This window comes from Microtus oregoni, unplaced genomic scaffold (genome assembly GCF_018167655.1).
Source record: "Microtus oregoni isolate MIOR12 unplaced genomic scaffold, Mior012 000022F_ref0000154, whole genome shotgun sequence".
NCBI classification, from domain to species: Eukaryota; Metazoa; Chordata; class Mammalia; order Rodentia; family Cricetidae; genus Microtus; species Microtus oregoni.
Genome location: NW_024543081.1, coordinates 25,398,983 through 25,422,962, shown reverse-complemented (window position 1 = coordinate 25,422,962; position 23,980 = coordinate 25,398,983). Strand labels below are relative to the sequence as shown.

General features: G+C 40.2%; 1 protein-coding gene across 1 annotated transcript in view; it reads right to left on the bottom strand.

The window, feature by feature from the left end:
• The window catches only part of Dnaaf11 (dynein axonemal assembly factor 11), a 97,801-nt gene extending 77,702 nt beyond the window's left edge, over positions 1 to 20,099 (bottom strand). Inside the window, exons 1-3 of the mRNA XM_041672571.1 lie at positions 20,090 to 20,099; positions 19,215 to 19,382; positions 12,439 to 12,516 (exon numbers count right to left, since the gene is read on the bottom strand). Of these exons, the coding sequence (XP_041528505.1) occupies positions 12,439 to 12,516; positions 19,215 to 19,382; positions 20,090 to 20,099 (256 nt within the window). The remainder of the gene's footprint in view (positions 1 to 12,438; positions 12,517 to 19,214; positions 19,383 to 20,089) is intronic.
• Positions 20,100 to 23,980: the final 3,881 nt, after the last annotated feature.

Here is a 23,980-nt window from a genome sequence, read left to right as displayed (position 1 = left end):
ACCAAGAAAATTAAAAGCTCCAATTTCTGCTGTAAACAGTAATACTGGTCTAAATTAAGAATTGCGTGTGGAGGATGAGTCAAAAAACCCAATAGGACAGAGTAAACGTATATTTTGGCAGACTTCTATTAATGATCAAAGACCAAAGCTAAGAGTCTGTATAAATGGCACTTTTATTGAAGGCTTATTAGACACAGGTGCGGATGTAAGTATCATTACCCCAGAATCTTGGTATCCGAATTGGCCTCTTGAAGAGGTAGATGTTCAGTTCCTGGGAATTGGAACCCTATCTCGTGTAAAACAAAGCACAAGATGGGTTGAATGCATAGGGCCCGAAGGGCAAATAGGAAGACTAAGGCCATATATAGCCAATATTGCCATAAATTTATGGGGCTGTGACCTGCTACAGCAATGGGATACCCAGATTAACATTCCTGTATTTCCAGGAACTCATAATTCTGGGAAGGATATGATGAGGTATTATGGAAAAAGGTCACCAGCCATTCAGGCTGTACAAGAACATACAGCAAATACCAAACCTTTAGAGGTACCAACAGCCCTACCTTTAAAATGGCTAACTGAGAAGCCAATATGGACCAAACAATGGCCTCTAGCTGAAGATAAACTACAGGCATTGGAACAGCTGGTGCAAGAGCAACTAGATGCTCACCATATTGAAGAATCAACCAGCCCTTGGAATTCTCCTGTGTTTGTTGTAAAAAAGAAATCTGGTAAATGGAGAATGGTGACAGATCTAAGAGCTGTCAACAAAGTAATTCAACCTATGGGCCCAATACAATCTGGAATTCCTTTGCCTTCTCTGTTACCAAAAGGATGGCCTCTTATAGTTATTGATTTGAAAGATTGTTTTTTCACTATACCGTTACAAGAAAAGGATAGAGAAAAATTTGCCTTCACAGTGCCTACTTATAATAATTCTCAGCCTAATAGGAGATATCAATGGACTGTCCTCCCACAGGGTATGCTCAATAGTCCTACACTGTGCCAATATTTTGTAAGTAAGCCATTGGAAATAATTCGTAAACAATTCCCCAAGTCCATCATTTATCATTACATGGATGACATCTTGTTATCTGATTCAAATAAAGATACTTTAGAAAGGATGTTTGAAGAAGTAAAGAAAGTCTTGCCTAGGTGGGGATTACAAATTGCCCCTGAAAAGATTCAGAGAGGAAATTCTATTAATTACCTAGGTTACAGAATAGGGTTAGAGAAAATTAAAACGCAAAAGGCACAAATTAGGAGAGACCGGTTAAAGACTCTTAATGACTTCCAAAGATTGTTAGGAGACATTTCCAGTCTACGACCAGCTGTTGGGATAACACCTGATCTAATAGTTCATTTAATCAAAACCTTAGATGGTGATAAAGATTTGAATAGTCCAAGAGAACTGACAGCTGAAGCAGAAAAGGAACTGACAATGATTGAGGAAAAATTACAGGAGGCACATGTGGATAGGGTGAACCCAAATCTTAGCTGCATCCTAGTCATATTGCCTTCCAGAATTTCTCCTACAGGGATTCTAATGCAGAGGGAAGATATTATTTAGAGTGGATATTTATACCTAATAAACCAAGTAAAAAATTAAAAACTTATGTGGAAAAAGTCTCTGAATTAATTATAAAAGGTAAGCTGAGACTTCGTCAACTAGCAGGTATAGACCCAGCAGAAATTATAGTGCCTTTTACTACTGAAGAAATAAAAAAGTTATGGGAAGACTATGAACCGTGGCAAAGAGCTTGTGCTAACTTTTTGGGAGAAATTAATAGCAACTATCCCAAAAGTGATAGACTTAATCTCATAAAAAGAACTTCTTGGATTCTTCCTAGAATTGTACGTGATGCTCCAATAACTGGAGCCCGTACGTTCTATACTGATGCAAATAAATCAGGGAAAGCAGGTTACAAGTCAGATGAATTGAGTAAGGTGGAACAAAGCCCTTATAATTCTGTCCAGAAGGCAGAATTATATGCCATTCTTATGGTGCTAAGGGATTTTAAAGAACCTCTTAATATAGTTACAGATTCACAATATGCAGAAAGAGTTATCTTGCATATTGAAACCGCTGAATTTATACCAGATGACACACAGTTGACTTCATTGTTTATCCAGGTACAAGACATAATCAGGAACAGGCTTTGTCCGATGTACATAACACACATCCGGTCCCATACAGGTCTGCCTGGTCCTCTAGCCCAAAGCAATGCTGAGATTGATCAATTATTGATTGGAAGTGTGTTGCAGGCCTCAGAATTTCATAAGAAGCATCATGTCAATAGTAAAGGCCTAAAGAAAGAATTTTCCATTACTTGGCAACAAGCTAAGGACATTATAAAGAGATGCCCTACTTGTTCTTTCTATAATCAAACACCGTTGCCTGCAGGGAGTAACCCAAAGGGTACTAAGAGAAATGAAATCTGGCAGATGGATGTGTTCCACTTTATGGAATTTGGTAAATTAAAATATGTACCATAGACACGTATTCAGGTTTTCAATGGGCTACTGCCCTGAGCTCAGAAAAGGCTGATTCAGTAATCACACATTTATTGGAAGTTATGGCCATCATGGGTATACCTGCGCAAATAAAGACAGATAATGGTCCAGCATATGTATCTAAGAAAATGAAACGCTTTTTTGATTATTATAATATAAAACACATTACAGGTATACCAAATAATCCTACAGGTCAGGCAGTTATAGAAAGATCAAATCGTACTATAAAGGATATGCTGAACAAACAGAAAGGAACTGAAAATACCCCCAGAAATAGATTACATAATGCTTTATTAACCTTGAATTTTCTTAACGCTAATGAGAAAGGAACGACAGCAGCAGAAAGACATTGGATAATGGAAAAGTCTGCTGAACTAAATCAACCGATTTATTTCAAAGATGTGCTGACCTCTCAGTGGAAGCCAGGAGATGTGCTACGTTGGGGAAGGGGTTTTGCTCTTGTTTCCACAGGAGAAGAAAAATTGTGGATACCATCAAAATTAATAAAGTTTCAATTTGAAGAGGAGAAACCTCTTGGAAAGGAGAAATGACAACTCATCCACAACGATGATATTCATACAGGTGGTAAGAAAAACATATAGAATGGGGGCAGGGTACGAGACCTGGATAGAGGTGGGCAGTCCTTGGGCTTCCCACAGGTCAGGGAACCCTGATTGCTCTTCGAGCAGATGAGGGAGGGGGACTTGATCGTGGGGAGGGGGAGGGAAATGGGAAGCGGTTGTGGGGACGAGGCAGAAATCCTTAATAAATAAATAAATTTAAAAAAAAAAAGAATGGGGGCAGGGTTCTGGTCTTATCTCCACAGGAAAACACTCATCTTTGAGAAATTCAAGGGACCCTGGATGTTTGGATACTGACAGATGGAAAAATACCTGCCCAATAGGAAATATCAAGACAACTGAATGGGTTGTGTAAGTAATATTAAACCATATTTCTAAATTTATAAAGCTGGTTTTGAAGTTGGACTCTGGCTAAGTCCCTCTCCAATTCCAAGCCTGTTAGTAAGAGAAAAACCCAGAGTTTCTGGAGTTTCTGTCTCATGTCAAGAGCCATGATATGGGACAGAAAGAAATATGAGTTTAGAAAACATCTTTGCTTTTCTTCATATCTATCATACTTTTCATTGAATATATCTATCATGTCTTTCATTGAATATATATATATGTCTATATATGTCTATATGATTAATGTTTAAGTTTTTCATAATGAACAATGAGTTTTTCCTGAAGTGACATTTGAAGTTTCCAGGAAGAAGATGGGGCCCCATAACAACAACTCCACCTGGTTGATATGACGTCATGATACTGATAGCGCTACTACAAGACCTGCTTTTGGTATCAGCTGCACAAGACAGTTCCAACTTGGTTAGCTGAAATGGTGCACATCTTATACAACATTTTGGCCAGACCTGCACAAAATACTCGGAGACTATTGGCAATTTTAAAAGACATTGATCTTGAAATTTAACCATCATTTTACTTTCACAGGATCCCCCAGAAAGAACGTCGCCCCCATGACAGCTGGAAGTAATTCTAGAGGACGACGTCCCCTCTCCCCGTAAAGTTTGCCCTTGGGTTTAGGGACATCATTTAGGGGTTGATTATAATTAGTATGCGATTGAGGGTTGGGGGAGGAATTTCATACGCTCAGGGATCATTTTGAAAAAAAAAAGGGATGATGGGATAATAGATTTGTAATTGTGTGTTACTGTTTTTAGACAAATACATTGGTATAGATTCTTGTATATTGATACAAAGTTAAATTATATTGACTATTGTACACATGCTTCTACCTCTGTTTAAAACATTTTTTATGTATTGACATATATTGTATTGATATATATATTGTATATATTTACCATATTGCAGTGTACATTTCTACCTCTGATTAAGATACTTATATAATGATTGTGTATTGATATATATTTACCTACTGCAATGTATATTTGTACATTGTTTATATTTGGAGGTCATTGTCCTCATTTGTTTCACAGTCGTTTATTGTCTTAGTCTTTAAGTTAGATAGATATTGAGAATTATATAGACTCATAGTCAGCTAAGTTTGTCATTTATAATAGACTAATCAGGTTCTTTAGATATATAGAGATTATACTCAGTATAGATAGATAATCTTCAACTTCTTCAAAGAGCTGTAGAAAATGGCCTTTAATCTAACTCAGAGTTTTGTGGTAGTGAGACACAATTGCTCCTGGCAACACCACTCTGTTCCCGAGAGAATGTTGAGCACCAAAGACACTCCACCTGGAGCCTTTCTTTTTGGCAGAACTGGCGTTTGGGCAAAGAAATGCCCATACCTCAACAACTGACAAAGATACAGAGCATGCACAATGGATAAAACAGGACTGTCATATCCTGCCAAGACAGGGTAAGATAGTTTTGAAAAGTTGCTTGCCTTAGAAAATGGTATGTCAGTTATGTTAGGCCTTAGCCAAAGTTGGTTGCTTCAATGCTGCTAATGTGACTTTGGGTGATTGCCCAGGTAGCTAGTTGTCTCTGTAATTTGTTGCATGTTTTGGAAGTTGTTTTACTGAACTTCCTAATTACCCAGGTAACATTATTTCCCTTCTCAGATCTTCGATGGGGTTGAAGACTATATAAATGTAGTTACTTTCTCTCATGACTTGGCCGAGTTATTTATTATACAAGACCTAAGCTAGTTAGAATAGGATATTTGTACTTATTGTATATAATTTCATAGTAGGTTTAGAACTCTCTTATTTAAACAAAAGGGGGAGGTGTTGCGGGAGGTCCTCCCACTCCTCCAGCCTATCACCGCTGAGGTACCAGCCCACTGGGGCGTGGTTTCTCTCCCTTTAAAAAAGCGGCCACTTCCCTCTCCTCTCTCTCTTCACTTCCTGCTCCGCCGGCGACTAGACTCCTTTCCTGGTTGCGTAGAGGGCTGTTGCCTGGGACAGTGATCTGTAAGTTTTTTCCCCTTTAAATAAATACCACCCTAATAATCATAACCCCAAATTGGTGTGGCATTGTTTGTGACTTACGCCTTCAGGGTGGAAAGATTCTGCCAGGGGTGTAGGCCAGAATATGGTGACAATGAGAAGAGGAGCAGTTGGGGTTTTGTTGGGAAGACATGGGCAGGGTTGGCGTACAATCTTACCTGGAGTTCAGGATGCTGACCTGAGCTCTATGGGAAGAGGAGGCTTCCATCAGAGGTGTGGGCCTAGATGTGGTAACCCCCTATGCTTTTTGATTGTACTGTTTTTCTGTTGTTTTCCAGTAGACAATTAACTTGAAGTAAACTTGGATATGTCAGCATAATGAATTAAGTTCAGATTGGTTCATAGTCCTGCAATCTTGTCACATTTGATGAATGACCTTACTTCTTAATGTTGTATAATGAAACTGAATTATTATATGATAGTTTCTTTCCCACCCCTTCCATTTACCGTTCCTTGAGTTTAGCCCTTGACCCCATCTTGGCCTGGATAAAAAGTCATTTACTGTAGCAAGGACAGCTTGCCAGTGGCTATACCACTAATGAGAATAACACCCCTTCTCATTTTTCTCATATATTTCCTTTCTACTAAAGTACTAAGAGCACTCTAATTTTGGTTCCTATTAACTTTTGTATAAAATATGAAAATAATCTTCTAATCCCATTCATAACAAGGATATGCAAAAAGGGAAAAGGAGATAAAGGAGATAAATGACAGAGAGAACCCAACATCTTGACATGCCACAAAGCAAGGATTTGTTCAGAGACTGAAGAGCCCATGAGGACATGATTTGTCTGTTTGGAAGGACTGCGATGGCCATGCTTGGAACAATGTGAACATCAAACTATAATATAAAAAAATAGAACACCAATCTACTGAATTAACACAATGACATAATCTACTGAATAAAGCAAGGGTCCAAGTACACAGAAAAATATAAAGATTCATCATCATGAATCATCATCACCTTCATCATCATTACCATCACTATCATCATCATCACCACCATCATCATCACCATCATCATCATGAATCATCACCATCATTATCAACATCATCATCATCATTATCAACATCATCATCATTATCATGTTAAAGTTCTCAAGTTAAAACTTTTATGAAGCACACTTTGGGGTCTATAAATGAAAACACTTATCACCACAAAGCTGGGAGTGGTCCAGGCTGGACTGAACTGGAATCCACAATGGAAAAAAGGATACTTCCTTTTAAAACAATAAAATTGGTTTGTTTTATCTTTAACTGAGTCTTAACACAAAGGTACTACAATCTTGGTTTAACAGCATATTTGTTATTATACATTACATATTTGTATATATACATATATGTGTATTGTATACTTATATGATTAAGTCACCCATGAATGGGTATGATTAAAATAAAATAAGTAAACTTTCATGCAAAATTATTCTAGGCTCTTGTTTATAAAGTAACATAAGGTTTGGGACAAAGGTCCCAGCCCTAATGGCCCCAACAGATTGTGAGCAGTCACTGGTCCCAAAACAGTAGAGCTGAGTAATGGTGAACACAGGAGAGAGAAGGTTTAATCAATGTGGCCTTGTTAGAAGAGACAAATGAAAAGGTTCAGTAACTCCAAGTCTATCTTTGGGATATTGACAGAGTTCTAAATTTAAATAGAAAGCAGGACACTGTGCAAGAGGTACATATAACTAAAGTCACAGTCACCGTGTCCCTTCACTGATCATGGTATGCAAGTCCATATCACATGGATGTGCAAACTTTCCCCTAAAGACTGTCTTCTTGCCCACTCCAATGCAATACTATCATTTCCTACAGACAAGCTTTCCTAGTGTTGTGGGACATAAACCATCTTGCTTCTGAATGCACAGAATGCTCGCCCAACATGGCAGCTGTAAACTCCCCAGAAAAAAAAAAAAGCTACATTTATATTGATTGTGGCTGACTGACTGATTAGAACCCTGTGACTGTGGGGACCTGGAGCAGTATAGATACAAAGCCTAGTTGTCTCAGCTATAGCTAGTCCCTTTAAAGCTATTTGGCACTCACCTTCTGTGTCTGACGCATGTCCTTTCAAATACCAGGCAAAAACCCTCAGACAGTATGAAATTAGCAGATCATGAGCTGCCAGCAACTCCAAAGCCATCAGACAGCATTGACACCTATGGCATGGGGCATGATTTACCCTGCTTTGCTGTGACCCACTGACCTGATGTCCCCACTAACGAATTTGATAAGTGCTTTAACTTATTCAATGATTATAGTTCATGTAAGCTTCCATGTCAGACACTTTCTAGGTTATTTCTAGGTCACAGTCACTCCTACTTGGCCCAGAATAAACAATCTCTTGCTACCTGTGAGGTAGGAATTTTGCACTGTGTTAATGGTTGGTATTAACACTGACTTTGGAAGGTTCTGTAAAACATTTAGAGGTATCTTTCTATTATGTAAGAAAAGGCTTATTTTCAAGATTCCAACAAGATAAAAAAAAATCATGGTTTTGGGATTTGCTACAGTTTTATGGATGGATGACTCATGATTCTCTATGTGTTCATAATAGTTTTTTAAAAAAACAACTTCATTTTGCTTATATTTGACCTAAACATAAAAAAGTTAAACATGTTTTCCACGCTAGAGATGAGCATGGTCTTAGATGCCCAAACTTGACCAAGTCTTCCCTGCCAAGGCAACCGTTCTCTCCTTTACCCTTTGTCTTCTATCCTGAAAAAGGCCAGCTACTGACCCCAGGGATCTAAGGTCATTGAAATTAATAAGATGATTGCCATAGGTGGGGAGGCAGCTTGAACACAGTACCCTTCCAATCCCTCCAGGTTAGGGCAGCATGGTTCTTTGGGAGGGAGGTGGGCACTTCATTCTACCCTGGTGAATCCTAAACATAGAAAAGAAAAGAGGGGAAAGAAAAATAGAGTCATGTTTCTTTGCTTTATTTCCCCTCCCTGCTCCTCCTCCTCTTCTTTGCCATCTAGGTAAAAAGGAGAGAGGGTATAAAGGCACCCAATTTCTTTTTAAAATCAAATTGAGATGCACTAGAGCAGATGGATTGAATATATACGACCATCTTCCTCTTCTCTCACTTCTAGCCCTTCAAAGTAAACAAACAAAAAAAAAGATAACCCTCCTTCTCTCTTTACAAATCCTTAATCTCGAGATGCATGTCCCCAAACTAGCCTGTACCCAGTTCCTCCGCATTAGAGCTGGAAGGCACAGTATGGAAGGGGTCACCTGTCCAGAAGGTGAACCCCTGGAGGTACACCACTGACAGCCTTTTGCAAAGTTCGAAACACAATAGCAGCGTTGTTGCCCTCTAGCGGTGAACGATCAGGACATCTGTTAAAAGGGAAGTTTCCAGTCCCATACCAGTTTCTCAACAAAAACAAGCCCTGGATAATTCTAAAAAGTGAGAGTTGACATGAAGTTGTCATTTCTGAAATTTACATTAACATTTTATTACCATAAGCATGCATGCTGAGTAACTGTTGTCACTTTATTTGACCAAAAGCTAACCGTGACAGAGCTGTTGTCTACAGAGAAACAGTCGTGTCTACGCTTCTAAAACAAGAAGACACTGACGGTGGTGCTCTGAATCTCATCACTGATACACTCATTGGGTTTGGGGATTTGATAAGGGCAATTTCTAGGTTTTGAAGATTAAAAATTCAAAAGGAACAATGTATACTTATGTCTGTAGATACGTCACTGAAATACCCATTCCACATGGGGAGGCAAAGAGACTAGATCCACTGTGTCCTAAGTGAAATCCTCCCAATTTAGCTATTGACAGATGGGAGTGGGCTGGCAGAGCAGCTTGCCTGCCTCTGCTCCACGCCCCTCACTCGGCAGCAAAGCTGCCAGTCAGCATGCTCCACCCACTCAGAGGACACACAGCCCTGCCATGCAGAAGAAAGGTTGACTGGGGAAACCGAAGCTCACAACTGCAAGCCCACGCCAGCCACTGGACACACCTGATGCTCTGTGATTACTGTGGACCACTGAGTTACCACCAAAAGAAAACAGCCCAGATTAGAACACATCAATCAAGACAAGGCATTCGGAGAATGGAAAGAATTTAAATCAGAATTCTAACTGCAACCACACATGTGTGAGATGGTACTTCATCCATCCAATAACAATAGCGCTACAGGAAAACGGCGATCATCAATACAGGAGTGAGAAAGAAGGATGAAAATCGTGGCCACATCAAAGGGTTAATTGCAAATGAAATGAATTCTAGAATGAGGAAGAATTAACATAGCATAATTATTCTGGGATTTAAATCTGGTGAGATGTCTCAGACTGCAGAATAAAAAGACGAACTAGTTTAAATAGACATGAAGCTTAAGAGGCATGGAATGTCAGCTGAGTATAATCAAATCCAATTAATACGCTAAAGGTCATGAGAATGAGATAGAGATAATTAGAGAGACAGAGAAAGGAAGGATGTCAGAAAATAAGAAAGAAAGAAGAACAAAGAAAAAGGAGCAAGGGAGAAAGGAAAAATGTTAAGAATTCTTCATCTAGAAAACTACCCTTTGAAATATTTTTTTACTACTAAACAAAAACTCAGATTTTGTCAACAGAAAATCTACTACACAGGAAAACATGAAATACAACTTTTGGGTTGAAATGGAGACATTGGGGAGTAGCTCAAATTCATATGAATCTATCAGAACCAGCCTGTCAGCTGTTGTGGATGGAGCTTTTGCAGGCACAGGGGTAAACTCCAGGGCTACAAGCCACTGTGTGGGTTACTTGGTGCTCTGGCCCAGGATGCCTTGCACAGGGAACTGGAATCATGGAAGAACTACTCCAATCTTGTCCCCCAAATTACCATTGAAAAGAGATACTCCTTCTGGTGGAGGCAGAGAGTTGAGTCCACTGCTTTACAGATAGGATTTCAATCTACTGGAGGCAATGACTACTAAATGCAAGAAACAAGACGGATTACACCTGACTAAAATGATGCCTTCACAAATTCAGGAAGAGCCACAGACAAAAGGCTAAGAGAGCTTCATGATCCACACTAGCTCAGACACTGGACCATAGGGGGCCTTAACTGGGGAGTTGATGGCAAATGTCATTCAAGAAACTCAGTCCCAATACACAGTCTATTACCATACAAGGTTGGCAGTTGAAAAGCATGGACAGGGAAAACCAAGCAGTGTGGACCAGCAGTAGATTTATAGAAAGTGAACAGGGCCACACAGAAGAATTCCCTCCCTACCACCTAGCAAAGAAGCAAGGGCCCAAATGTCTATGTTTGGGATTTGTAAGGTCAAAGTTAATAATGCCCCGTAGAAATATTCAGAGGTAGAAAATTTGTCTGCAGTGATGCTGCCACCCCAGATGAAGGTGATGCAGAAGAGAGTTGAGGTCATTAAAACACATGTGTTCATGATGGTGATCTGATCCTCGATCTGTCATCAGCAGGTAAGGTGGGGCCCATGTGCACCACATGCTAAATGAAGCGAGGTTTCTTTATCCATGGAAAAATGTCCCATGTTCCATGGAAAATAGAAGTGTATCAAAACCTGATGATGTGTGCATTCACACTGGTAAATTTCATGGCATGTAATTTGCATTTCAGTTTTAAAGAATGGTCCAAGTACTTCAACCATGATGCATTTTGAGAAAACAGTATCTTCTGATTTAGCATACACGGCAAACTTGAGATGGATTAGAGAGGATAGTGTGAAAGATTAAGTCATTGAAAGTAGAACTCAACACAAAATAGCCTGTATTTAGAAACAATAAAAGATGAGGTTGATAGCTTAGTATATTATAGTATAAAACTTCTGCATACCAATATCATAACTGAAAAACATGAAAAAGTGGTACCAAAAGGAAAATATCTGTGTCGTGTGACAAGAGTTTAAGTTTCAGAATATGTGAGAGTACACTTTCCAAAATGGCAAATCAATAAAAAAAAAAATACGCTAACACATAGGAAACGTGTTAGAATTCACCTAAGAAGAAATGTCAACATTCTGTAAGTGTCTGAACATGGTAGCAAAGAATCTGAAAGCAAACAGTGATAAACAGCACAATATTCCCATGTGTATTCCAGTGTGCGGGAGGCTTTCACAAAGGCGTACAGAAATGACACTCATGTGGACCTGCAGGTGCAAAGAGAAGTTGATGCAATCCTTCAGACGAAAACTTGGCAGTGTATTTCAAAATTTGCATATTTAAGCCTAGGAATTTCAAGTCTAAATAAAACCCGGAAGTGGGGGGGGGGGGGCATGCTCAAAGAGTGGCTGAAAAGGGTGCACACTGTCGCCAGCTTATTTTAGCAAAGCATAGGAATCCTCAAATATCCATCTGTGGACAAACGCTTAACTAGCCCCCTCTATATTTATGGCATTCCATTGCCTCAGATCCCTTTGCTTGCATATTAAGACAACAAAGTATTTTCCAAGAAGAAATGGATTTTCAGAATACTCCTCATAAGGACCAGAGAGAGCTCAGCACCTGCTTTCAAACCCCAGTAAGAGTCCCCAAAACCCATAACGTTGAATGAGAGAACCAATCCTACAAGCTGTTCTTTGACATCCACACGCACACACATGCACACACACACACACACACACACACACCAAAAACATGTTAAGAATGATATGGAAACATGATCTGATAGAAAACAAAACAAGAGAGAATGGTGTCACATATTCCAAGATGTCGACTGCAGCTACTTGTAATAGGGAGACCAACCTAGGGAGGGGTGAAGTGAAGTACGTTTCTGGCTTTGAATTTACATAGCACTTTGCTGTTTGCATTTCTATAAAAACTGAGATGAGCAAGATTTAGGTAAAATATAATTTTAAAATCTACTCTTTTTTTTTTTATCTACAATACTGTGTAAAGCTACTTTCAAGTTTTTATTTATCTCATAAAGAAAACAGGAAAATTCTTACCTTCCAAATTTTCAATTCTTTCAATGTTGTTTAGTGCTAAATTCAAATATTCAAGTTTCTTGAGTTTGCTAACATTTTCTGAAATACAAATAACATAGTTAATTAACCTTTAAGAGAGAAGACCATTTCATAACTTATGAAAATAATACAGAGAAACAAAGGGAGCATGTGGCTAACAGCTTTTCAGATCTTCACTATCTTAGTCGGGGTTTCTATTGCAGTGCTAAATCACCATGACCAAAAGCAACCTGGGGAGGAATGTGTTTGTTTCTTCTTACATGTCCAGATAACAGCCCAACATTGAGGGAAATCAGGGCAGCATCTCAAGGCATAAAATTGGAGGTGGAAGCTGAAGAAGCCATACTGAGCTGTTTCCCATGGCTGGCTTTGCTTGCTATCTTATAGCATCCAGGGCCACCTACCCAGGCTTGGCACTACCTACAGTGATCTAGGCCCTCCCACATCAATCATCAGTCAAAAAAAATGCACCTTAGTCTTTCCCACAGGCAAATTGGGTGGGGGAATTTTCTCAGCTGAGGTTCCCTCTTCCCAATTGACTCTAGCTTGACATAAAACTAGTCAGTACCACGGATACTAGGGTGTTAGGGGCTGCAGACCCTCAGACCCTGAACTTTCTATGACCTCTTGCCTGACGGAATAAACAACTTGTTTTCCTGTGCTTGCAACTGCTCTGAGCACAAAACCTTCATGAGTTCCTGATAACAAGGAAGTGGTTTCTAGTGGGCTTGCAGTAGAAAATCCTGAGAGCCAGGGTGTGGCCACTAATCGAGGAGAGCACTACATTAGCTACTCTGGAACACAATAAAATTGGCATTCTTGCTTCAATAGTCTCCATGTGCTTTTTAATCCGCAGACCCTTGCCCAGAAGATGGTGCAGGAGCCACACTAGGTTGTCTGCAGTTTTCCTCTCTTCCTCCCTTCTTCTAAAGAGTGCCAATGTCTGCTCATGTCTCTACCCATCTCCAACTCCACTGGGATATATTAAGAAAGCTGGACAGTGTATAGTACTCAATATCTCCTTCTCCGTTTTGAAGGCAACAGAACTTAGAGTTAAATCAACTGCACAGCATCTCTTGGCAGCTACATGCTGCAGAAAGGATGTACATCACAAGTATCCACAGTCAGTTAGGCAAAAACTTAATCCTCTCTGCTTTGGGGCCGCCTGTCTCTTTTACCACAAGATGGTAACAAGGAGAGAATTCTTCTTCCCAACAGTACTCAAGCCTGGTCACGAGGGAACTTCCTGTACATAACGTCTACCCTGTGGTGGGGGAATAGAAAAAAGGGATCCACTGCTTCTGAAGTCCACTTTATCTTGACCTAGGACAGAATAGGTTTCCTTACTGTTAAGCAATGGGAGATAGGATTTCCTTTACTTAAAGCCAAAGTTAACCTAACATAAGATTATGTTTTTAAATAAGTCTAGGGGGCTACTCAGACAAAACAAGTATGAGCTGGCCAAGGAATTGCTGTTGAATAATTGTCTCTAAAAACAGCTGATAATAAGGCACCACTATTTTGTATATACCATATTATATCCTAGACTTATCACCTATATGACATTGTAAAAGCCATTTAATTACATTTATGTATTTTGTACATATATATGAGTATGGATGAATTGCCATGGGATGTGTGGGCATCAAATAACCTGTGGCAGCTGAATATCTTTCAGCCCATGTGCATCCTGGAGTCTGAACCCAGGTCATCATGCTTGGAGGCAAGCATCTTACATACTGAGCCATCTCCTGGGCTATATGTTTTCCTACTTGATCCTAACAAAAATTACATGAAGTAAAAATGATTGATATGTCCTTTGTTCAAATGAGAATGCTAATAAACAGAAATTAAAGCACATGTCCAAGATTAAATTATAGAGCCAAAAGACTTTGATTCCAGAGCTGTGTGCTAAATCATTGCACTGTCCCTTAAAAGAACAATTCCTTTAGGCAAAAAGAAAGGTGGCATCCCTGTGAAGACATGCACATTTGGGTAGCCTTGTCTAAGTGATGCTGCTCTCCCACATGCTTAGAGATATTATGAATAGCAAACATGACTTACTATCACTGCACTAAGCACTATCCAGAGTTCATCTAAGCTTAAGTCATAGGTATAGCCTCATAGATCTGAGAACAGTTGTCAGGGCCTCAAGTCCACTCATTTTTTAAGATGAGAGCCTAAATATGAAGTAGGCTTCTCTCAGTAATTATTCAAGTAGTACTGTTGTTTACAAAAGGGTCTCTAGCAACATCTGAGCACTCAGTAGTCTGTAGTAGTTGGAGCAGCGGGCTACATCCCCGTCACCCGGCCGCCCCCACGGCTAGCTTTACCCGAAATAATTACACGGACACTGTATTCTTTTAAACACTGCTTGGCCCTTTAGCTCTAGCCCTTACTGGCTAATTCTGATATCCGGATCAACCCATCTCTAATAATCTGTGAGCACCGGTCTTATCGGGAAGATTCTAGCCTATGTCCATCCTGGGTCGGAGCTTCATCCTGTGTGTCTGCCCAGGAGCCGGGAGCATGGCGTCTCTGCTGAGGCGTCTGCTCCCGAGAGGAGAGCTGTGGAGTCTGAGCTCACTTCCTCTTCCTCCCAGCGTTCTGTTCTGTTTACTCCTCCCACCTATCTTCTAACCAATGAGGGCCAAGCAGTTTCTTTTTATTTAACCAATGACCTTCCTCCATCAGTAGTCAACATATTTGGAGGTTTCTGTGTGCCAAGAATCAGGAACGGCAGAGTGTCTTGTCTGCATCCTGGATAGAGATACCCAGGCATTCCTGTTAAAGTTGCCATCCACAGTGGGACACCTGCTAGGCAAAGAGCTCTTCCTCCTGCCCTTGTTATTTGTGTGGGCCTCGGACCCCGGAGTCACCCAGCAGAAACCAACACAAGAGTCTTTCAAGAAGAATTTTCTCAGTTAACACCCCAAGACATAGGAAATCAAACTGGCCAGGAGAAAGACAAAGACTATAAGTAAAACTACATAGGCCCTCTCCAGCAGTCTGAAGGGAGTTTGAGAGCTCTAGCCCTCAGCACTGTGGGAGCTATTGACAACAACTGCCACAAGCAGGCCCACAGACTTCTGGTTAACCAAATCACTTCACCCTTGAAAGAAGCTTGTGCGCCACCCAACCCCCCATCTTTACAAGGCCCACAGGGGAGCTGTTGGAAGAGTTGATCACTGGTGGCTAACCCCCCCACACACACACAGGCTCTGCACTTTGGTGGAACCCCAGATGGTCCTTGGCTCACACTTGCTTCATGGCTAAGCAGAGCCTTCCTCCCACAGTCCATCTGTCCCACCCAGCGAGCCAGGGAGCTCTAGGAAAGACAGTTGCTTTGCAAACTTCCACCTCAACGGCAGGACAGCATGTGTGGATCCTGGAGAATTACTTTTACTTGCTAAATACATGCCTAAATACCCATGGGTGGAACAGCATTGAAAAATCCCATTATTAGAATTTAAAAGTGTTTAATTTAAGAATACTTTGGAAGCAAAAATTTAGGCTTTCTCACAGCTCTGAAAAGGCCTGAAATACTATGCTACTAATTAGTAATTGTGATGGACCCAGCTGTGGAGATTAAAATTTCGGGAACTCTTTGAGATCTGTACAATTAGCATCGTTCTTCAAAGCTCCCATGAATAAAAGCTGGTGGTTTTCTCTAACTGCCTTTTTAATTGAACAGTGTGCCAGAGTTTCCAGTTCCTGGTAAAGCAAAGGATGCCAAGAATATTTATCTGAAGAAATACATAGTTTTACTAAATCTTCTAAAATGATGCAAATCTGGGCTTTTTATAATCCTTGTGCCAATTTTCAATTACCCACAGAATCAGAGGCACCCATATTACCAGGGTTTCTCAGTTTCAGTAATATTGGCATTTTGAGCTGGATAATTCTTGTCCTGTGTGATAGTGTCCCTGGCCTCTTCTGAGTACGGCCAGTAGCTTACAGAAGTCCAACACACACACACACACACACACACACACACACACACACACACACGCATACATCTCCCATAACCAAAATGTCCCTAGTCATGGCTAAATGCTCTCTGTTGAAAACCAATGCACATCCCTGAAAAGTTATATATAACTTCAAAGCTGACCCCTATACTCCAGCGGTGGCATTCTCTCCATCTCAACTCACTCCATCTATCCCTCCAATTCTATTCACTTCTCCCTTCTGCCTCTGGCTTCAGTTGGCTAGCCAAGACAGCCTGGCCTCAGTAATGACATTAGTAGACCGGCAGCTATCAACCACAAAACTCTTATTTCATTGTAAACACAATAATCCTTATAACCACCACATGCCATCCTGCACCCCTCATCACAAGAGGTGTCTTAACACTGTGTTAGGAATACCCTAACTCAGTTTTGGTCAGTTTAACTGATTTGTTTATTTTCACACAGCCCACAAATGAGTGACAGAAGAAGGGGTCACAGACAAGAATACTTTCGGCCAGAGCCTATGCATGCTTTTACAATTGAGGTAGAGTTGCTTTAACAAGAAGTGTGTCTCCACTTGTTCCCATGAAGCAGGACCCCACTAAATGACTCTGTAGATCATCCTTGTATCTGTCCCTTAATTTATTGTTAGGGCAAGGAGGGATACAAGGTACCGGGAAGATCAACTTATCCAATGGATAAATTGGGAGAAGAAACTGGGCATTCTAAGTCTTCTTCCTTCCTTCCTTCTTTCTTTCTTTCTTTCTTTCTTTCTTTCTTTTTTCTTTCTTTCTTTCTCTCCTTCCTTCCTTCCTTCCTTCCTTCCTTCCTTCCTTCCTTCCTGGATGTCCTGTAAAGAACATATGATCCAGTTTCCTGCTGCCATAAAGCATGAACCTACTTGGTTGGGGGAAAGTGTGGGTGCCCAGATTGGTCTGTAACTGAGAGGTTTATTCTGAGGATAGTACTACCAAGTCCATTTATGCACTAGTCTGTACTATGTTCTGCAAAGAGCTTGATCAGTTTAGTGGTTTGAATAAGAATATACACCATAGGCTCATAGGTTTGAATAGTTAATCTTTAGTGGAACTGTTTGGGAAGGATGGAAGGGAAAGGAGGTGTGGCTTTGGGGGAAGTGTGTCACTGGGAATGGACTTTGAGACATTAAAAGCCCATGCCTTTATCTGTATCTTTCTCTGCCTTGTAGTTATTGTCTCAATATGTAAGCTCTCAGCTACTACTCTGACACCATGCCTGCCTACCTCTTGCCATACTCCTCACCAGAATGCTCATGAACTAACCCTTTGAAACTGTAAAAAAGCCCCCAATGAACTCTTTGTTCTATAAGATGCCTTGGTCATGGTGTCTCTTCATAGCAACAGAAAGATAACTAAGATAATCAGTTACAATGCCAACATTTTGATCTTTGTTCCCATGACGTCTACATTTACCTGTCAATTCTATTCTAGACTTTAATACACCTTGTACTCAACAATATGCCATTACTGGCTAACATGATCTGTAGAAATCTGACAAAGACATTTAAAAACATATTCCTATTTTTCAGAGCAAACTTATGTTTATAGAAAAATTTAGCAAAACTTACAGCTCTCATATGCTCCATTCCTTCCCTACCCAACCCCAAATTACTGTCCCCAACACTTTATAAATATCCTATGCCAGATGGTGGACTCATTATAATTGATAAACCTACTTTGACATACCATCAACCACACATTTATTCTTGGTATGATACATCCTGTGTATTTTGACAAATATGCAACTACAACAACATGTATCCACTATTATCCTTTATGCCTTATTTGTTCTTCATTACTATTAGCTCCTAGAAACCACTGATCCTGTTTCAGTTTCTATGGTTCTGCCTTTCCAGAGCATCACAGTTGGACTCATGTGGGCTTAGTTTTTTCATATTGGTTGCTTTCTCTTAGTGTGGACATTTAGAGTTTCTCTATGTATTTTCATGATTATATACTCACTTCTTTTAAGCTTTGAATAATACTTCATTTTAGGGATTAAGTCATTCACCAACTAAAGGTTATCTTGGTTTCTTTCAAGCCTGGGTTCTGTGGGACAATGGTCTGAACCCTGTCACTTGTATTTTAAATAAATGCTGATTGGCCAGTAGCCAGGCAGGAAGTATAGGCAGGGCATGGAGAACAGGAGAATACTGGGAAGAAAAAGAGGCAGTTTGCAGTCATCACCCAGACATAGAGGAAGCAAGATGTGACTGCCTCGACAAAAAAGGTACCAAGCCACATGGCTAACACAGACAAGAATTATGGGCTAATATAAGTTATCAGAGTTAATAAGAAACCTGAGCTAAGAGGCCCATCAGTTTATAATTAATGTATGCCACTGTGTGTTTATTTCAGACTAAATAGATGTGGGACCTGGTGGAATAGATGTCAACACTTGGACATCTGTGATCTTTATTAACAAAAAAAATTATTGGAATATATATATATATATATATATATATGACAAGAACTTTTAAATTTCAAAATGATCTTTCCAGTTTTACAGATATAGAGTTATGGCAAATGCATGACTCATATCCACCCCCTTTTGAAAGCTGGTAGGAGATCATGTGCACACATAACTCCATTTCCAATTCCGTAATAGCATCCCTCATGGCACCATGGCCAACTATACATAGGAAGACCTGGGAAATATTCTGCAAGCAGTTACTGAGAGGGGATTGTGGCCTTCTTGTTCAGTTATTTTCCAGAGTTCTTCCACTCAAGTGTTAAAACATCATGAGAACAAATAAATGAGACTTACCAATTTTTCCAATGAGGTTATTTTGAAGATAGAGAATTTTTAAATCCCGGCACCATTTGTCGATGTGTTCTAGTCTTTCTATTTCTTGCTGATGCAGGGAAAGTTCCTCCAGGGAAAAAATTACACAGTCATTGTGCTCAGCATTCCGTCTAATAAGATCTTCTGTGACTGAAAGAAATTTTGTAGCATTATTATATTCCCATTGTTCAGCGTTGGGTTATTATATTATTAACACACTGGAGTTTCTTTGCAGCTATGTGTTGGTTCTTCAGGCCCAAGCAATTTTCAGACAAATGCTGCTTGCTGCCCACCTCGTGGAGTTTGAACAAAGCTGTGATGTGAGGCAAAATAAATCCTTAGGTCTCATTTGTGTTTGTATGTGTAAGATCTATATAAGTTTTGATGCATAAATGGAGGAATAATTGACAGTTGACAGCTACAAGAATATGAATATAGGCTCTCCTGGTGGAACCAGACCAAACTGGATGAGATTCACTATCAGACCTAAGACAGGGCAACTGAGTCACAATCTCATTGATAAAAGACACAACATAAAAAAAAACTCTCCCCACCATCCAATAAGAAAGGCCACTCATCATTTAACCAATAATTGCTCATTTAGAACTTCAGAGAAAGAAAAAAGAGCCCAGATTCTGAATCTGGCATTGCAGATTTATAAAGTAGGTCTTACTTGCTGTGTTTCCTGGAGGAAAAAGGAAGGAAGGAAGGAAGGAAGGAAGGAAGGAAGGAAGGAAGGGGTCTGTTTCAGTATTCATATTTTTACACCAGCAATCAAGACTTCCTTACTAACACTGAAACACCTAATGGCTTGTCACAGTCTCTGGAAGTGGGACCATGGGGCAAATATTACATACCTGTGGTCATCTTAGCAGCCCGCTTATTCTTAACCACTGAACGACACTACCTTCTACATGAGCAAGTGAGAGCCTCTGGAGAGTCCTCGTGCTCCTGAATGTGTGGACTCGCTCAGCTGAGACAAGTCCCTCGCAGCACTATCAGCTGCCACACCTCCATCCCACATTCCAAAGAACAGAGTAGATACGAACTCCACTGCTTGTTTGCAGTGTATGAAACTCTATGCTCCTTCCAATGGGAGGAGAGAGGAGTTGAGATGAACTTCTTTAGAATAGAAAGGGGAACACAGGTTGAGAGGCTACAACACTACCCAAGATGAATGCTCATGCTGCTCTAAGGGTCATCTCAAAAGACAAGGAGAGGTGGCTGCAAAGCCAGTCCTGGGAAAGACAGGCCAAGAGTATTGCAAAGAAGCCTAAAGAGGAAGTCTAAGCAGCTCTGGCTTGCTGGATCCCTCCGCTATGTCTGGAATGTCACTACTCATTTAGAAGCCAGCTTGCACCACTATTTAAGTAAAAGGATCAGCAAAGAAAAGCAACAGCAGCAACAACAAAAATCTTCCTAGTAACCAAACATTAAAATGGGATATTAACTTGCCCTCCTACTGGGGACACACACACACAGAGATGGGGGGTTATTTTGCTTGTTCCTGTGTATTTTGTTTTTGTTTTTTGTCTTTAGGGGTAGGGATCAAACCTGGGACATCTGCCACTAGGCATGTGACCTATGGATCTACACCCTTAGTCCCCCATGTTTATTAAATAATTGAAATCAACAGACAATGCATAAGTAATGCCACCCACTTGAGACTACAACAAGTCAGTTGTATAAACTAAAATCGTCACCTTTATCTGTAATCTCCAACAAGCATGCAACTTATGGGTGGAGAGGAATAACCCATATTATCAGAGCTATTTTAATGAGATATACGAATTATTCACCACTACTAACTAGACTCTCAAGTGCCTAATAGTGTATCTGTGACTTAGACTACAAAACCCAAATGGAGAGGATGGATTTTTGGAGGCCATGCTGTTAGAACTAAGATGTCCCCATCCAGAAATTGCTCCTTCCATTTAGACCATGCCCAGGGAGGGAACAATGAGATTCATCACCCAAGGAGTCCCGTATCTGCTCCTAAGCTCCTCACAAGTCACTTTGGAGGACCATTTCCAAAACAGGCTATGCCACAGTGTTTGCATTCCCAATAAACACCGCTTCCAGGGAGCATCCATTTGCCAGACACATGGATGACTTGGATGTATAGGCTGAGTGAGCATGGGGTGGAGGAAGAATAGGGGATACAGGCAGGGAACGAAGAGAAGAGGGAAATGAACCAGAGGACCAGCTCTTCCTGAGCCTCCACACTCTAGCAAAAACCCACATGAGTCTGAAAAGTTATATTAAGTGTATCCTTTGGGTTGTATGAAAATGCACTTCTCAAAAAAGGAATATGTACTTTATTAAGCAGTTTAGTTTATAACTTGATGGGCCATTATTTATCTTGTCCCCAAATTCTGGTAAGGCTTCATTTGGTATCCACATAAATACATAACCTAAGTAAGTTTGAACATCGAACATTGCCACCCATGGTCAAGTCAAATGCGTTCATGGGAACCCTGGCAGCATCTGAATTATCACGTGATCCATGAGTCCCTACATGGCCCACCCAGATAACCCGGCTGCTAACGCTTTCACAGCCTTCTCCAGCTCTTTGGCTCAAAGTCTTCACCACTTTTTTCAGGCCTGAAGACTTAGAGCATGGATGAGGTTCCTACTGGTACCAAAAACTACTTCTCTTGCTGCATTTCCCACAATAAAAGAAAGGAGTAAAGCAGGCTGTCAGCATGTGATTGCCAAATTTTCCCTTTCAGTATCATGGATATAGACATGAGGAAGAAATTATGCTTATCCTATTTTCTAAGCACAGAAGTTAAAATGGAAAGAATCACTAACAGTTTAAATGGTCAGAAAGAGGGAAGCTCCTTTAGCATGGATAACCAGTCCCACAGAGAGGAGGGATCCCACAGCTATGCTCAGAACAACGTTTCTGAATAGCAGCTACCGTATAACATTAGAAATATTTAAAGTGTAGAATCACAAAGGAAGGTAGAACTGTGATCATCTGAAGCTTCCTAGTGGCCCTTTCCTGAACTATTTTAAAAACTAACACTTTTATGTAGACACTGAAAATTTCATACATTTTTTTTATTTTGATCACACACATATACCACCACCTCCAAGTCTCTCTAGTATCCCTACCTTATCTTTCTTCTTTTGTCATTAATAAACCCTTTGTATCTAATAAGTGCAAGTCATATGAACATGGGTGTGGGCCATCTACTGGAGCATTCAAGACTCAGGGAACATCACAGAAGAGGGGCAGACAGAATGCAAGAGCTGGAGTGGGTGGATGGGAGGCGAAACTGTAAAATGTTCACTTCTAGACAGCGTAAGTTACTGTATTCATCAACTTAGAGCAACTGTGATTCCAAGCACAGGATCAAGTCAGTCAAAATTCTTAATAGGTCTATAGTAGGCCAACTGCTACATGACAAATTATGTTATGGCACTCGGGAAATTGTTGTGTAATACTGCCTTTCCTGTAAAGGCAAACATCAGCGTGAGATCTAGAGATGTCAAGCATGTCTACATGGTGCATGGAGATTATAGTGTTTTGCAGCTTTAAATGGGAAGAAATTTTGTGATTTTACATACCACCTAGTTTAAACTTTGCTTTTTCTAACTCTGAGCGGCGATGTCACCCACCTTCAGAACGTCGTACACCAAATAATACAGTACTATGCTTACAGAAGATCATTCTAAAACTTACAAATTCTCAGCAGCATTAAAAGCTCATCACACAACAGTTTCAAGAGCAATGGTGCTGCTCAAATGGTATAGAGAACATGACACATAAAATGCTGCTTTTGCTGTCATTCAGAAAACCACAAGTAAGAAAATAGAATCTTCATATGGAACTTAAAAAATGTCCTACTGCAAGGAGGTGCTAACCAATACCTGCTTGGCTGCAGGAATGAAAAACCAATGAAGGATACCAGTAGCTGTAACATACTTATCTCATTAAAGCAGGACACTGAGGAATCAAAGATTAACCAGCCTCTTAATTCTTTAAAGTATGTCTTCACAATGACCTTGTACAGCCTGAGAAGATGGATTAGTGGGTAAAACACATGTTATGGAAACATGAGAACCTGTATTAGAATCCCCAGAACTCAAATGAAATAGCACATGTCTGTAACCTGTTCCTACAGCAAGATGGGGCATGTAGACAAGAAAAGCCACGGAAACTCACAGGCCAGTCAGCCTGACAAACAGCAAAGATGGCCTATCTTTAACAAAGTGGAAGATGAGGACCAGCATCTAAGGCTGTCCTCTGACCTCCAAACGCATTTTATGGCATACACACAACTACTACACTCACACATACAAACATGTACACACACATGTGCACGCACCCCAAAGAACCTTGTAGGGGTTCTGTGTGCAACAGAATAAAGCTTCTGAGTTATGAGAGCACGTTCCAATATGTTCACTTTTGCATGATTTTCGAGGTATTCAGTAAAATTTAACAAAATTCCAAAGCCAAAGATTTAGTATTTATCTTTTAGGATTTGTTTGTTTGCCTGACTTGGGGTCTCATGCTGTAGCCTAGGCTGTCTGAAGTTCATTAAATACTGAAGGCTGGCCTCAAACTCATGACAATGCTCCTGCTTCAGCCTCTCACGTAAAGGCTGGCATTCTACCATCACATATAGATCATTTCTTTATAGTTTATGTCATGTTTTGAAAACAGCTCTACCTTTCTTCTAGGTTACACTAAAATCAACCAATATGTTCCCAGCAGATTTCACAGATTTTCCAAACAT